The 16,637-nt window shown below is 37.5% G+C and overlaps 1 protein-coding gene across 2 annotated transcripts in view; it reads right to left on the minus strand.

Moving 5' to 3' along the window:
- Positions 1 to 16,637, minus strand: part of PRKG1 (protein kinase cGMP-dependent 1) — a 1,235,433-nt gene that overhangs the window by 195,714 nt on the left and 1,023,082 nt on the right. For both annotated transcript variants that reach the window (XM_032883001.1, XM_032883000.1), the window contains exon 7: positions 10,336 to 10,430. In XM_032883001.1, the coding sequence (XP_032738892.1) occupies positions 10,336 to 10,430 (95 nt within the window). The remainder of the gene's footprint in view (positions 1 to 10,335; positions 10,431 to 16,637) is intronic.

The raw sequence follows: 16,637 nt of genomic DNA on the forward strand, positions 1-16,637 counted from the left end.
TCTTTTCTGAGCACAATGCTACAAAACCAGAAATCAACCACAAGAAATATCTGGAAAGAATACAAATACATGAAGGCTAAACAACATGCTACCAAACAATGAACGAATCAAACAAAAAAATCAAGAAGAAGTAAAAAGTTATATGCAGAAAAATGACAATGAAAACAAAATAGTCTAAAGTCTTAGGGAGGCAGCAAAAGCTGTTCTAAGAGGGAAATTAATAGAATGACAGTTCTATCTCAAGAAGCAAGAAAGGTCTCAAATAAAGAATCTAACTTTACACTTACAGAAGCAGAAAAAAGAACAAACAAAACCTAGAACCAGTGGAGGGAAGGCAAATAATAATGATTAGAGCAGAAATAAATTAAGTGAAAACTAAAAAACAAAACCAAAAATGATAGAGCAGACCACTGAAACCAGGAGCTGGTTCTTTGAAATGAGCAATGAAACTGATAAACTTCTAGCCAGACTTATAAAAAACAAAACAAAACAAAACAAAACAAAAACAGAAGCATAAAAAGAAACAAGAAAAAAAAAGCCCCCCAAAAAACAAAAACAAAAGAGAGAGAGAAAAAAATCAAATAAATAAAATCTAAACAGAAAGAAGAGAAATAACCATAGACACCACAGAAATAGAAAGGATTATAAGAGAATGTTATGCAAAATTATATGCTAACAAATTGGACAACCTGGAAAAATGGAGAACTTCCTAGAAATATGTAACCTATCAAAAGTGAATCAGGAAGAACTATAAATTTAACAGACCAATTACTAGCAATGAAACTGAATCAGTAATAAACTTCCAACAAAAAGAAGTCCAGGACCAGATGGCTTCACAGATGAATTCTACCAAACATTTAAAGAAGAGTTAATACCTGTTCCTTTCAAACTATTCCAAAAAAGTAGAAAACCAAGGAGAGCTTCCCAATTCATTCTATGAAGCCAGCATTACCTTGATGCCAAAACCAGATAAAGATACCACAAAAAAAGAGAACTACAGGCCACTATCTCTGATAAATATGCATGCAAAAATTCTCAACAAAGTATTAGCAAGTTGAACCCAACAATACTTAAAAAAAGTCTTTCACCATGATCAAGTGAGATTTATTCCTGGGATGCAAGGGTGGTTCAATCTTCACTAATTAATCAACATGATACATCACATCAACAAGAAAAAAGAATAAAAACCATATGATCACTTCAAAAGATGCAGAAAAAGTCTTTGATGATATACAATATCGATTGTCCTTTGACAAAGTACAGTATCTATAAAAACTCTCAACAAAGTTGGTTTCGAGGGAACATACCTCAACATCATAAAGGTCACATATGAAAATCCCATAGCTAACATCGTACTCAATGGTGGAAAACTGAGAGCTTTTCCCTTTAGATCAGGAACAAGACAAGGATGACTACTCTCACCACTTTCACTCAACATAGTAGTAGAAGTCCTAGCCACAGCAATCAAACAAGGAGTAAAAGACATCTAAACTGGTAAGGAAGAAGTAAAGTTTTCATTGTTTATAGAAGACATGATACTCTATATAGAAAACCCTAAAGACTCTTCAAAAAAACTACTAGTATTGATAAATCAATTTATTAAGGTCACAGGATACAAAATCATTATACAGAAATCCACTGTATTTCTATATGCTAATAATGAAGTAGCAGAAAGAAATTAAGAGAGCAGTCCCATTTGCAATTATACCAAAAAGAATAAAATATCTAGGAATAAGGTAAACCCATGGGTCAAAGACCTGTACACTAAAAACTATAAAACACTGATAAAAGATATGGAAGATGGCAAAAACAAATAGAAAGATATCCTGTGGTCATGGACTGAAGAACCCATGTTGTTAAAATGACCATAATACCCAATGCAATCTACAGATTTAATGCAATCTCTATCAAAATACCAACAGCACTTTTCACAGAACTAGAAAACATAATCCTGAAATCTGTGTGAAACCACAAAAGAACCTGAATAGCCAAAGCAATGTTGAAAAGAAAAACAAAGCTGGAGGTAACACAATGCCAGATTTCTAGTTATACTACAAAGCTGTGGTGATCAAAACAATATGGTACTGACACAAAATAGACACACAGAACAATAGAAGAAAACAGGGAGCCCAGAAATAAACCTACAATTATATGGTCAATTAATCGTTGGCAAAGGAAGCAAGTATATTCAATGGGGAAAAGACTTGTCTCTTCAACAAATGATGTTGGGAAAACTGGATAGAAACATGCAAAAACAATGAAACTGGACCACTTTCTTACACCATACACAAAAATAAACTTGAAATGCATTAAAGATCTTAATCTGTGACCCGAAACAACAAATATCCTAGAAGAGAGCACAGGCAGTAATTTCTCTGACATTGGCTTTAGCAACATTTACCTATACATGTCTCCTAGGGCAAGGGAAACAGAAGCAAAAACAAACTATTGGGACTACATCAAAATAAAAATTCTACACAGCAATGGAAACAATCAACAAAACTAAAAGACAAACTACTAAGTGGGAGAAGATATTTGCAAATGATGTATGTAATAAAGGGTTTGTATCTGAAATATGTAAGAAACTTATATAACTCAAAACATAAAAATCAAATAATCCAATTAAAAATGAGCTAAAGACATGAACAGACACTTCTCCAAAGAAGAGATCCAGATGGCGAACAGACACATGAAAAGATGCTCAACATCACTCATCATCAGGGAAATGCAAATCAAAACCACAATGAGTTATCACCTCACACCTGTCAGAATGGCTAAAATCAAAAACAGAAGAAACAAGTGCTGATAAGGAAGTGGAGAAAAAGGAATCTCCGCGCACTGTTGGTGGGAATGCAAACTTGTGCAGCTATTGTGGAAAACAGTATGAAGGTGCTTCAAAAAATTAATAATAGAATTACCATATGAACCAGTAATGTCACTACTGGGTATTTACCCAAATAAATTGAAAACACTACTTCAAAAAGATATTATGTGCCCATATGTTTTTTGCAACACTACTTAGAATAGTGAAATATGGAAGCAACCCCAGTCTATAGATGAACCTGAATAAAGATGTGGGGTGTGTGTGCGTGTTTATTATAACGGAATACTATTCATCCATCAAAGAAATGAAATCTTGCCATTTGCAACAACATGGATCGATCTAGAGGGTATAATGCAAGCATAATACATCAGTTAGAGAAAGAGAAATACCATCTAATTTTACTCTTTGTGGAAGTTAAGAAACACAACAAATGAAAAAAGAAAAAAAGTTGCAAACCAAGATGCAGACTCTTAACTATAGAGAACAAACTAAGGATTACTAGAGGGAAGGCAGCAGAGGGTGCAGGGGTGGGGGTGATGAGGGAAAAGGTGAGAGGGATTAAGAGCACACTTATGATGAGCACTGGGTAATGTTGAATCACCATATTGTACAGCTGAAACAACATAATGTATGTATGTTAATTATACTGGAATTAAAAATAAGGAAGGAAGGAGGGAGAAAAGAAAACAAAGAAGAGAAAAGGAAAGATTTCTCTCTCTCTCTGTTTTGGTCCAGGTAAGGGTTCAGGAGGTTTTCCCCAAGAGATGCAGAACTTCAAGCCTTCCAATTTAGAGATCTGAACTCTATCTCTCTGAACCTCATGGTACAGGGACATCAAGGTGAAGCCCATCTTCACAAAGGCAAATATGAAACGTGAGAAATAGCTCCTAAGAGATGCTCCTGGAGGGGATCTACCCATCCACCAACTGCACTGAAAACAGGCATGCACTGAGAACAAACCAACCAACAAAAACCTACATGAGCTATAATAAACCACACAATAAGGAGGGAGAGTTCACAGATACAACAAACATTAGAATTAAAGAGAAAAGTTCAAATAATTGGTGATTTTAAAAATAATAAAGAGATAAAGCAAAGAAAGGAAAGAAAATATAAAATAGACATGAAAATAGTAACAGCAAACATTATATGTTAATGTGTGCTAGTTATCATTCTAATAATGATACATACTCTACACATCACTTGGCTTATTAGTTGCCAACTGTATGTAGCCATGGAATGATTATTCCCATTTACAAACCATGAATCTGAAGAACAGAGAGGTGAAGGAAAACAATACCTTGTAAATAGTGGAGCTGGGATTCGAACCCAGGAGGTCTTATTGCAGAGTTCACTAACCACTGTGGTGTGCCAAGTAGAAATACTCAAAGTTGTATATAAAAAATAATCACTGGCAACTGCTCAGTTGATGGGTTGACTTTAAGACTTGATACATCCAGGTGAAATGCAGGTGAAGGAAAAGGACTGCCCAAGTTCCATGACAAACATAGCACAGAATGATACAGGAAAAACATATAAACATGAGAAAAGAAGGAAGGCTGGTAGGGCAAGGAGCTGAAACCTAGAGTAACAGGAGCCCCCAAATGAGAGATTCAAGAAAGTGAGATGAAAATAAATATGTAGGGGGTAATGTTGAGAATTTTCTAGAATTGCAGAAAACTCTATTCTCAGAAGGAAAGAACATACAGAGGGATATGAATGAAAAATAAAACATATCTTCACCTAGACAGATTGTAGGAAAGATCCAGAGCATCAAAGACAAAGGAACAGTTGCCAAAGACGATGACATAGGACCTTTAAAGAAACAGTGATTTGACTCACTACAGACTATGATTTCAGAAGATAAGATGTCGAAGAAAAATAAATTTTAACCTAGATCTCCATGCATAGCCCAATGCATGTATAGGCAAAGGCAGAAAATACAAACAGATCATCTATGAACACTTGCTGAGAATAAACCCAAAAGGAATGAGCTGGATATAAGAAGAAATTGTGGGCAAAGTGATAGGTAAGCAAGTTGAATACCTGAGTACCTACATCAGTAGTATCTGAAAAAATACAGTCATAAAAATGACTGATACCAGGGGGATTTACTAACCAGGTGGAATCAGAGACTAGAGAATGGGAGGGAAGGTGGTAGGAGAGATTGAAACACACAAAGATCCTTGTTATTTAAAAGAAGGACAGAGCCACTGGTGAACATTACATGTTGGCTATACATATTACAATCTTAAAGATTAATCATTAAAATAATAGAAAAGGGTAAAAATCTCTAAGAGATGGTACAAATGCAATTCATGTGACAGAAGAGAAAGGACATATTGACCCAATGTGAAACAGAGATGTCAGATGTACAAAATTGTCAAGACAAAAACCAGCTTATGTGAATTTAGGAACACAATGTATACATAATAAATTATAGACACATGAGCAGGGAAGGTGCACATGGCCAACCTCAGGAGGTGATGGTGAGAGGGAGGGAAAGAATGGAGAGGAGACCAAGGAGGCTTGAGTTTTATCTGTAATGTTTTATTCTCAAATACACAAATCACCAGATTCAAATACCACAAAGTATTAAAATGCTATATCCAGCATTATATCCTTTCATGTACTATCATTTTATTAATTAAAAGAAGGGTAGGGGGAGAAAAGCAGGTTCAGAAATGTTAATTCACCTTCCCAAGATCACGGTCCTTGAGGAAATATAGCCTTTGCTTGCTTATTTAGTTATTTATTTATCCATCAATAAAGACAGGGCATGGCAAGTGGCATAGATGTTGGAAGATAGGCAAGAAGAGCTAGGATAGTTACTGGAGGGAAGGGCCTTCTAGTAAAGGTCACCACTTAACAAAGTGATGAAGGGCTGCATTTGGCATCCAGGGCTCTGTTCCAGCTGTAAAGAGGTCAAATCCCAACAGAAGCAGAGGCTGTGACCTAAGGAACATTAGAGATCATCTAGTTCAACTGCCTTGGTTTCCAAATTCAGACCCAGAGACCCAGAGAGGTAGTGGTTCACTCCAAGTGATATCACTAGTGAGGGGTTGACTCCACATCTAATGCTACTTCAGTTATACCAAGTGTTCCAAAGTTTGGCAAGAAGTAGCAGAACATTCTTGGGAGTGATGCTGGTGATGATACCAATTGTACTGATAATGATAGTGGAAACAAGATGGCGGTGGTGCTGATGGTAGCAGCTACTTCTTCTGAGCAAAATTTAAATTCTAGACACTCAAATGCTTTACAGCAATCCCCTTGATTATTCCTCTCCATAACTAAACAAACAAACAAAAAAGAAAGTTAGGTACAATCATCACCACCATTTCTGATTAAAGGAGAAGATCCCAGGGTCTCATAATGTGTAAATGACAAAGCGGATCTGAACCCAGGCAGTCTGATTTCTGGGCTGGAACTCTTCACCACAGGCTACATTGGAGACTCAAATGTGAGGAGAAGGGGACTGGGCCATGTGGGAGCTCATCCCCATCCTCGTCAGGTTCCTCTTACTCTTAAGTTTTTCCCTCTTACTCCAGATGCACAGCAGGGTGTGGCTTAGAATTGGACACCATTTCTTCCCATGTGGATTCTGCATGATTTCAAGTCAGGTGGAGAGAGCTTGAAGCCACAGTAAGCATGTGGTAGATTGACTCATGAGTTATTGGACTACACCTGCAGTAATTTCTCCTAAAGACAACTTGAGTTTTCCTGTACATAAGGAAACAGTCCTTTTATAAACAGTACATCTTGCCCTCTCTCTGGTGTGGAAAACCCATTACTACAGCAAAAAGAAACAAGAGAGAAAGAAAGAAAGAGAGAAAGGAAGAAATATATAGTGCTTGAGCCAAGGAATACTGAATAATCTGCTTCACATTAACCAAACTGAAAGCAATGCATGACCTCAGTTTCTCTGCTAATCAGATGCTACTGGTTAATGGATGGTAATCATATAGATTATAAAATGGCTAGAGCTAGGACCCTACTGTCTGCATAGAACAAGGAAATGGAGCTTGTTCTTTCGTGATGCTGAACTCTAGGGTAGAGTTCTGTAGACGGAGTGTGGAGCTCACATTTCAGCTCCATCATTCAACCATCTACCGTGTGCTTCACTGCTACTGGTATTAAGCACTCTGAAGATTAGAAAGTATGGTCAGGGGGGCGCCTGAGTGGCTCAGTGGGTTAAAGCCTCTGCCTTTGGCTCAGGTCATGATCCCAGGGTCCTGGGATCGAGCCCCACGTTGGGCTCTCTGCTTGGCAGGGAGCCTGCTTCCCTTCCTCTCTCTCTCTGCCTGCCTGTGATCTCTGTCAAATAAATAAATAAAATCTTAAAAAAAAAAAGTGTGGTCAGGGATTCGTGTCAAAATTAACCAAGTTATCAATATTTTAGGGTTCTGCTGAACATCCTCAGTAAACTAAAGCAACAATTCCCAGTACATGTAAATTTTACATGTGAGAGAACAAGCTGAAATGTTATGTACATGCAGAGAACTCTATGCAATCGGTCTTCCAAGGATAAAAATCACTTGATTTGCAAAGAAGCATAGATACTACCCAAAAGGAAACACACATTGCCCAGAGGACTTTCTATCTCAAAGCAACATCAATTTTGAAGGTTTTAAGAGAGAAACAAGCAAATCAATGTGATCTGTGAAAAGTTAGAATTTCTTGTGTGAAACACTGAAACTCCAAAAAAAAGATTAAAAAAAAAAAAAAAGAACATAGATACTCAGAGTGAAAAACAGGTTACACACATAGAACATCAAAACAGTTAAAAATATCAAAGCAAGGAAATAATCAAGAAGGCTTCCTTCATTTGATTCTAGATACAGCATTTTAAGAAGACATACCTGATAGATAGAAATCACAAAATGACAGCTCACAACTCAAAGCATTTGCAAAATGTTTGTTGGGTTTTTTGTTTGTTTGCAGAGTGGTTTTTTTTTTCTTTCAAAAATCAAGTTACAAAATCAGATTTCATTTTTTTTTCAAAACCCAAATTTTTTCTGCTAAAACAAAAACAAAAAACAAAATAAACAAACAAAGAAACCTAGCAATGAGCTGGAGGTCAGGAATTGCTGTCCTGTTCACGTAAAGGTTTCTAATTTGCCACCTTACCTTACTTATGTACGTTACCGGCCTGTCCCCTGTATACAAGCCAGTTCATAACCTCTTACATACTGCCAAATGGATCCAAGCAGAGAAACAAGATCTCAGCAAGAAGGGAATGCCTGACTGGGCTTCATTAGAGAGGTTAATTTTTCATTCATTCATTCATTCATTCATTCATTCATTCATTCATTCAATTTGACGAATACATGTTGAGTATCTGAAAAGCGCCAGATACAGGGCTCATGTAAGAATTTAAGTATTTGGACTTCTCATCAATGAGACATGCAACCATGGATCTCAATGTATACCAAAATGTATGGGATAGAGAGAGCTGAGGACGAAACAGTGATGGATTTTAGGAAACTGAATGAGAAATTCTAAGAGTGCTAACAGTTGCAAGGGACCCAACGGAAGGGGAATTTGAAGAAAAAAAGGGGTGGGGATGCCTGGGTGGCTCAGTCAGTTAAGCGCCTGCTTTTGGCTCAGATCATGATCTCAGGGTCTTGGGATCCAGCCCCACATCTGGCTCCCTGCTCAGTGGGGAACCTGCTTTTCCCTCTGCCCCTCCCCCTGCTCCTGGGCACTCCTGCTCTCTCTCTCTCCCAAAAAAACAAAGAAGGAAGGAAGGGACGAAGGAAGGGACAAAGGAAGGGGGGTGGGGTCAGCAGGGGTAAAACTGTGGCTGAGAAGGGAAATGCAAAGAAGACAGAAAAGGAAGAACATTCTCTGATGCAAGTAATGAATTGCTGGTGACATTGAAGAAGGCGCTTAGAATGGGCTGATCAAGCCAGGCTGACCAGCGGGAGTGTAAGAGATCCAGTCAGAAGAAAGACAGACATTGCAGGGGAGAAGATGGGGTCAGGGGAAGGCGGGGCAGTGGGAAGGTCCGGGGAGGGGTAGAGTGAGGAGCCCCCTGGAGCAGAGGACCGAATAAGGACAAGAGAGACTTTGGGCCCCAGACAGCTCATGGGAATAGCCACATGCCAGAGTGAATCCAATCAATACCATGACACTGATACCAGAGGAAATCTGGTAACTTCTCCACAAACTATATATCCTCATGGTCCCTTCTTAAGACACATTCTAGAAAGGGGTTTTCATCCTAAAAGCTTTCTTTCATCGGCACCCAAATTCAGTGGCAGTAAGCTACAAAAGAAAATCTGTCCATTTTCAATTATGTTTTATTTTCTGGTGTTCCACTTGTGATCTCAATCAGAAATGAATGAAAATATTTGTTTCTTTGGCCCTGTTGGAAATGACATTTTTCACACAGGCAGTTAATCTTGGACCAATGGAACCAGGAGGCATTATTCTCTAGAATCCTCTATGTATAATCGAGGGACAGAATGACTCAGATGCAAATGATAGGTCTGTGCACTTTATACTAAAAAGATAATGTTTATTGCCTTCTTTTGTGAATGTACAGCAAGCACAGTATTTTTTCCATTAGGAAAAAAATCTAATGGTAAGGACACGCTCATCAGATATGGATCAAATGAACTAAGAAGAAAAAAAGAAAGTAAAAGGCTTTTAGCTCTGAATGTTCATAAGGTAATGTGGCATACATAAGATGACTTATCAGAGTCTCTGTTTGGCTAAGAAAGAAAAAAAAAAACCCTGCTCTGTGATTGTGCCTTAAAAATCAAAACTCCCCAAATGATCTCTTCATAGTAATTTAAAACAAAATGCATAAAATGTAATTTTTAAATGAAAGCATAATGGAAGCAAGAATGACATCCAAAGAGGTCCGTCATTGTTTGTCATGTGTTCTGCTATGTGTGTGGTTCAAAGTCAACTGGCTTCCCTTTTCATAGTATGTGGGAAGAAATCCCAAGTGCTTGCTTCTTGAGGTCTTCCTTTACAAGTCAAATTCAGGGACCTTGTACAGTGCACATCTCTGGGTCCAGCCTTTGGACCGTTCACAGGGAACCTTCATGTGCCTAACCTCCACCCACAGAGAAAATCGCTACCCAGATGTGAAGCCCAGCAAGCGTCCATCACCTTCTGCTCTGTGTAGTCAGTTCAGGGATTTCAGAATTCTCAACCAATCATCTTCCTAAGATTCAGAGCAAAATTGCAGCACAAATTAAGCTTAGCAGAAACATTCCCCCTCTCTTTTAGTGTCTTTATAGAGATTGTAGAAGAGCACAAAGCCAGGAAATTTCCCCATTAATATAAAAATGATATTATACAAGTTCATCAATTAATCCCAAAGCCTATATAAATGCATTACAAGTCCACTTGGAAATAAATAAAAATGGTCATCAAGGGTCTGTGTCCGATATTAGGATCAACAGTAAATAGTCCGTTTTGCTCAGAGCTCCGAATGTGAGATGGGAGTTTATGTGGCACTCAAACAGAAACTGTGTAACACGTCATCTACTCACCCCTGCAAGGCTTTCTCTCCAAACCAGTCTCCTTTCCCTAAAGTTCGAAGAAAGATGGGGTCTTCACTGGGGGAGTCTTCCCGAGTGACATTTACCTACAAAGAAAAACAAAGGTCTATGTCCACTGCACACAGTGACTGATCAAATCAACACTAACTGATGATGTTAATTCCATTTCTGTTTCTTCTTTTAAGCTTACTTTCATGAAGACCATGAGGACATTACCACTGAAAGTACCAAGAGGAATATCACAAATTTCCATGCAAACCACAAGAAATGTCCTCCAAATATTGTCATGCTGTTTTGAGTTGTTTTCAAGTAGTAATAAATTACTCAAAAATCTGAATTTCACTTAATTCTCATTCAGACCTCCTATGAGGCAAGCATGATAAAGAATTAAGTGAGCATTCCTCCAATCTTTTTCAGTGTGTTTCTATGTTTGAATTTTTAAAAAATAGATGAATAACCTAAGACAGTGTGCATTGTTCTGCAACTTACACTTTTTCTCGTGACATCGTTTTATTGCTTATCCACACTCTTACATAGAAATCTAGTTCCTCTACTTGAATGCGTCCATGCCGTCTTTCTTTCCATATGCTTATCCATCTAATTCCTTCAGGTGAATGTTTAAATTGTTTCCATTCTTCTCTGCAGTAAGAATCTTTCTGTGCCCCTTGCATGCATGTCCCCATTCCTCTAAGACAATGTCTGTCTCTTTTTCCCAAGGATCCACACTCCATTCCAAAGGCTACTCCCATGTTCATGAAGCCTTCTTATAGTCTCTAACGCATGACAGTCCTTGAGGTCTGCATGCTTCATTCAGAAGGATTTCATTTTTAAAAGATCTATGAATTACATGTATATCTTTTTTCCTTTATAAGAGTGTGCTCTTCAAAAATATGGGTTCATCTTTGATACTGTCTATGATTTATAAGCACCTAATAAAAGAGCTTTGAGTTATTGGAACAGAAAAGCTTCATTACTTAAATAAGATATCTGGGCCCATACAGGACTTTTGACCTGGTTGACAGTCCACGGAAGGAGAGTAATAATCTTTCTGTTGCATGAATAAAGACATAAATGTACCTTTGTGTTAATTTACTCCTACTTCAAGTTCTACTAATATTCATAATACTGGCTATGTTTCTTCTAGAATGGTTAAATAGTTAAAACTCACCTGCCTGGAAAATGTAATGAAGCAGAAAAAATTAATTTCTTAAGACAGTGCTAGACACTTAAGCACACTTAAAAATATTATGCTTCAGGTTTCTGAGTTTAGAGAATGGATGACAAAGACCAGGATTTTTATAAGTACTAAGAATGTACGTGCAAGGTGGAGGGTATTCAATTACTATTCTCCACTGATCCATTCGATTACTTTTCTACACTGTGTTTCAAAACCATGGGGATGCAGGTTTTAACCCTCTTACACCAAGCTATATCACAGAGATGGTTATTTGCATGCCAACGAGGCTTTTATAAATGTGGGAAGAAATACACTAGCTCCTTGATTCTCAAACTTCAGGGTAAGGGGTCTTATTCAAAATAAAGGCCACTGAACTTCTCACTAGATACACCTCCTGAGGCAAGGAAAACAAAAGCAAAAATGAACTATTAGGACTTCGTCAAGATAAAGAGTTTCTGCACAATGAAGGAAACAATCAACAAAACCAAAAGGCAACCTATGGAATGGGAGAACATGTTTGCAAAGGACATATCTGATAAAGGGTTAGTATCTGAAATCTATAAAGAATGCATCAAACTCAACATCCAAAAAATGAATAATTTAGTTAAGAAATGAGCAGAGAACATGAATAGACATTTTTCCAAAGAAGATATCCAGATGGCCAACAGACACAAGAAAAGATGCTCAACATCACTCATCTTTAGGGAAATGCAAATCAAAACTACAGTGAGTTATTACCTCACACTGGTCAGAATGGCTAAAATTAACAAGTCAGGAAATGACAGATGTTGGAGAGGATGCAGAGAAAGGGGAACTCTCCTGCACTGTTGGTGGGAATGCAAACTGGTACAGTCACTCTGGAAAACAGTATGGCATTTCCTCAAAAAGTTAAAAATAGAGCTACTACAGAATACAATCCAGCAATTGCAGTACTAGGTATTTACCCCAAGTACATAAAAATACTAATTCAGAGGGGTACAATGTACCCCAGTATTTATAGCAGCAATAGCAATAATAGCCAAATTATGGAAAGAGCCCAAATGCCCACTGGTTAGCAAAGTGATACAGAAGATGTGGTATAAATATACAACATTATATTGTCAACAAGCAAAGCAAATGGAATCTTGCCAGTTGCGATGATGTACATGGAGCTAGAGTGTATTATGCTAAGTGAAATCAGTCAGAGAAAGACAAATACCAAATGATTGCACTTATAGGTGGAATTTAAGAAAGAAAACAGATGAACAAAGTGGAGGAAAAAGACGCAAACCATCAAAAAGGCTCTTAATGATAGAGAACAAACTGAGGGTTGCTGGAGGGCTAGTGGGTAGGTGATGGGTTAAATGAGTGATGGCTATTAACAAGGCCATTTATTGGAATGAGCACTTAAGTGATTAATTACTAAATCCTACCAATGAAATGAATATTACACTGCACATGAACCAACTGGAATTTAAATAAAAACTTCGAAGAGGGGTGCCTGAGTGGCTCACTGGGTTGGTTAAATCCTCTGCCTTCGGCTCAGGTCATGATCCCAGGGTCCTGGGACTGAGCCCCACATCGGGCTCTCTGCTCGGTGGGGAGCCTGCTTCTCTTTCTCTCTCTCTCTCTCTGCCTGCCTCTCTGCCTACTTATGATCTCTGTCAAATAAATAAATAAAATCTTAAAAAAAAAAAAAAAACTTGAGAAAGAAATAAATAAAGGCTACCAGACTCCTATTTTTGAAGTTCTAATTTAGTGGGACTGGGAAATCTGTATTTGAAAAGATTAATATAGGTGATTCAGATGCAAATGTTTTGAAGACCAAACTTCAGCACACATCAATGCATTGTTTTATTTCTGGGCCTCGGTTTTCTCATTTGTACTAAAGATTATTTGGCAGTCCTCACTACCAAAGCCAAAACAAAACAAAACAACAACAAGAACAAAAAACCAAAACCAAAACAGTCATTAACTAAGGTGTAATATACTGTAAGATAATTAATTCAAAATCAGACATAAGGATATGTTACATAATTGTAACTTTTCCATCTGGTTAACAACAACAAAAATGATTAAGAAATTCCAAATGGCAGACTTACACAAGACATGGGGAGATTTCAGTGGCTTTGGAAATATTCTTCACAAAAATGTTACTGAAATACAGTAACAGCTATAAAAAGTTGGACACCTACAGAATAGACCACTTTCTGCTTATATGACAAGTATGAAGGAAAACCTATCTGGATAATCCATATATGTGAAAAGATAAGCAGTTAAAAGAGCAAGAATAAAAGCTTTCCTTTTAGGTTGTAACGGCCACACTGTTACTTTGTATATATAATGAATCATTGTAAATATGCACAGACACCTGTCATGGACACTTGCATCTTTAATTCTTTTTTTTTTTAAAGATTTTATTTATTTATTTGACAGAGATCACAAGTAGGCAGAGAGGCAGGCAGAGAGAGGGGGAAGCAGGCTCCCCGCTAAGCAGAGAGCCTGATGCGGGGCTCGATCCCAGGACCCTGGGATCATGACCTGAGCCGAAGGCAGAGGCTTTAACCCGCTGAGCTACCCAGGCACCCCTGCATCTTTAATTCTTAAAAAAAAAAAAAAAAAAAAAGTCAGTGTAGAGAAAGTTACATACACAGAGATAGCCTCTCTGACCTTGGCCTAGATTACTTACTCTTTTCCCTGAAATCTCAAAGTACTTTATAATCTACAATGCTATGGGAAAGAACTAGCCACAGAGCCTTAAAGATAATACTCCATCTGTTTGAACCTCTGTTAGCTCCTCACCTTGTCCAAAACCTGGAAGGCTGATCTGAAAAGAGGCTGTGTATATGTGCATGAATTAAATGAGAAAATTTATGAAAAGCATCCTTCTAAAAGTACATGCTCGGGGCACCTGGGTGGCTCAGTCAGTTGAGCGTCTAACTCTTGACCTTGGTTCAGATCATGATCTCAGGGTCCTGAGATCAAGCCCTGAGTCAGGCTCCCCACCCAGCAAGGAACCTGCCTGGGATTTTCTCTCTCCCTCTTCCTTTGCCCCTCCCCCTGCTTGTGCACTCATGAACACTAGCTCTCTCAAATAAGGAAATCTTGACAAAAAATAGTAAGTGCTCAAAAAAGTTGGTTACTTCTCCTATAATTCTCCCCTTTTCTATTTCACTCACCTACTTTGAAAATTCATGCATTTTACTGTAAAAGAAATATCCCCATCACTACTACTGCTCTCTCATTGTTGTTATAAAATGCTATTTAGAGCATAAGCTTCTTTACTTCTAGACAGATAAAAGAGAATGCGTATTCTAATGTTCTTTTTACTTATCTATATGCGAACTTTCTTTCTATAAAACATATATGTAGTCTCGTAATTTGAGTTTTTTTCGTAATTTGAGTTTTTAAAACTTTTTAGCCATATGCATAATTCAAAAAATTAACAACCAAAATAAAAATTAGATATTTTTAAAAAGATGTAAAAAATTGATCTTTTACCAAAGTCTTCAATAAGTAATATCAGGGTGCATGTTTAATCAAAAACAATTCAAAAAGAAAAGAAAATGTTTTAGTACACATTCAGCAGGTTTTATAAACAAAGCAATGTTTATTGTGTGTGGGGGGGAAAGCCTGGAATTTACAGATTTATGGGGAAAACCCACCTGGAGAGTGAGGGTTAGTGAGGTAATCATTTTCCTACCTCTGTGACTAATAGATTACAAAAGCCAAGGCATTCCCGAAACAGTTCCCCTTACAATGTCCTGCATGTATGACTCAAAAATTGGCTGTGTTATTCTCACATCAAAAATGCCTCCTGATGCAGAATGAGGACACGTTAGGAACTATATCTGGTAGTTTGGGACATGTACTGGGTAAGAATGTCTCTTTCTGAACTTGAAGCTTGCCTGTATTCTTTGAGTCATGAGCTAAATTCAGTGTGGGCAGGATTTATGATTCCTAAGAGTCTGATTTGACCATCGAACCCTCTGTGTAACACAGGAGTAAATCAGTCTCTTTCCACCATGTGTTCTAACCCACTCTCCCAACATGTCTGTCATGAATCCCATGTTCATGATCTCCTTTCTAATGTTTGCAATTTAATGTATGTTTAATACATACATATCCTGAGGTCCTGGGATCAAGCCCTGCATCAGTCTCCTTGCCCAGTAGGGAGCCTGCTCTCCCTCTTTTTTCTGCTCCTCCCCCTGCTTGTGCTCTCTGTCAAATAAATAAAATCTTTTTAAAAATTAAAAAAAGTATGCCTGGATGGCTCAGTGGGTTAAGCCTCTGCCTTCAGCTCAGGTCAGGATCTCCGGTTCCTAGGATTGAGTCCCACATCGGGCTCTCTGCTCAGCAAGGAGTCTGCTTCTCCCTCTCTCTCTCTACCTGCCTCTCTACCTAGTTGTGATCTCCCTGTCAAATAAAAAAAAAAAAATCTAAAGAAAAAACACAAATAAAAATAAAAATTAAATAAAGGAAGAGCTTCTCATGTTTCACTCTTATGTATCCATATACAAATAAAATTTCCATATGAAAATTTCCATATAAAATCATATAAAAATATGAATTTTCATATTCAACACCAAATATCATGTTAAGCCAACTTGTTTAACCAACATGCTTAAACGCATGTTAATTCTAAAAAAAGCCATGTCGTTTTAAATGGCATTTAAGGGACAAGAACTTTTGAATCACATTTTTTTTTTCTAATGGTAGCATACAAGGTATGTTGAATAGAATCAGAAAATCAAAATACATTTGAATTATTATTGGAACTCTGAAATTTTGCCTACCAATTCTGTTCAATTTTGGTTTAACTTGTGTATGAAGAGAGTACATTTTTGGATGTAACACAGCTACAGATTTTATCAAAGATATTTTTCATTGCTCTGTTGTGAATTCGTGGATGTTTCATAGTTCATTGCTGGGGGTAGGGAGCGTCAAGTCTCCAGGCAACTGGAATATACATATATATATAGAACAAACTCAGCTTCTACCTGAATCTTTTAGATATCACTGCAAGCATGGTGCCGAAGTTGTAGAAAAATCAGTTTGTGTACATTTAATGGGGGAAAATAAGCATTTCAGAGTTTTCCTCTTTGTGTGGATGTGTTTCATGGGAGAATAGAAACAG

Source organism: Lontra canadensis, unplaced genomic scaffold (genome assembly GCF_010015895.1).
Source record: "Lontra canadensis isolate GAN:19392208 unplaced genomic scaffold, GSC_riverotter_1.0 scaffold85, whole genome shotgun sequence".
In the NCBI taxonomy this organism is placed as follows: Eukaryota; Metazoa; Chordata; class Mammalia; order Carnivora; family Mustelidae; genus Lontra; species Lontra canadensis.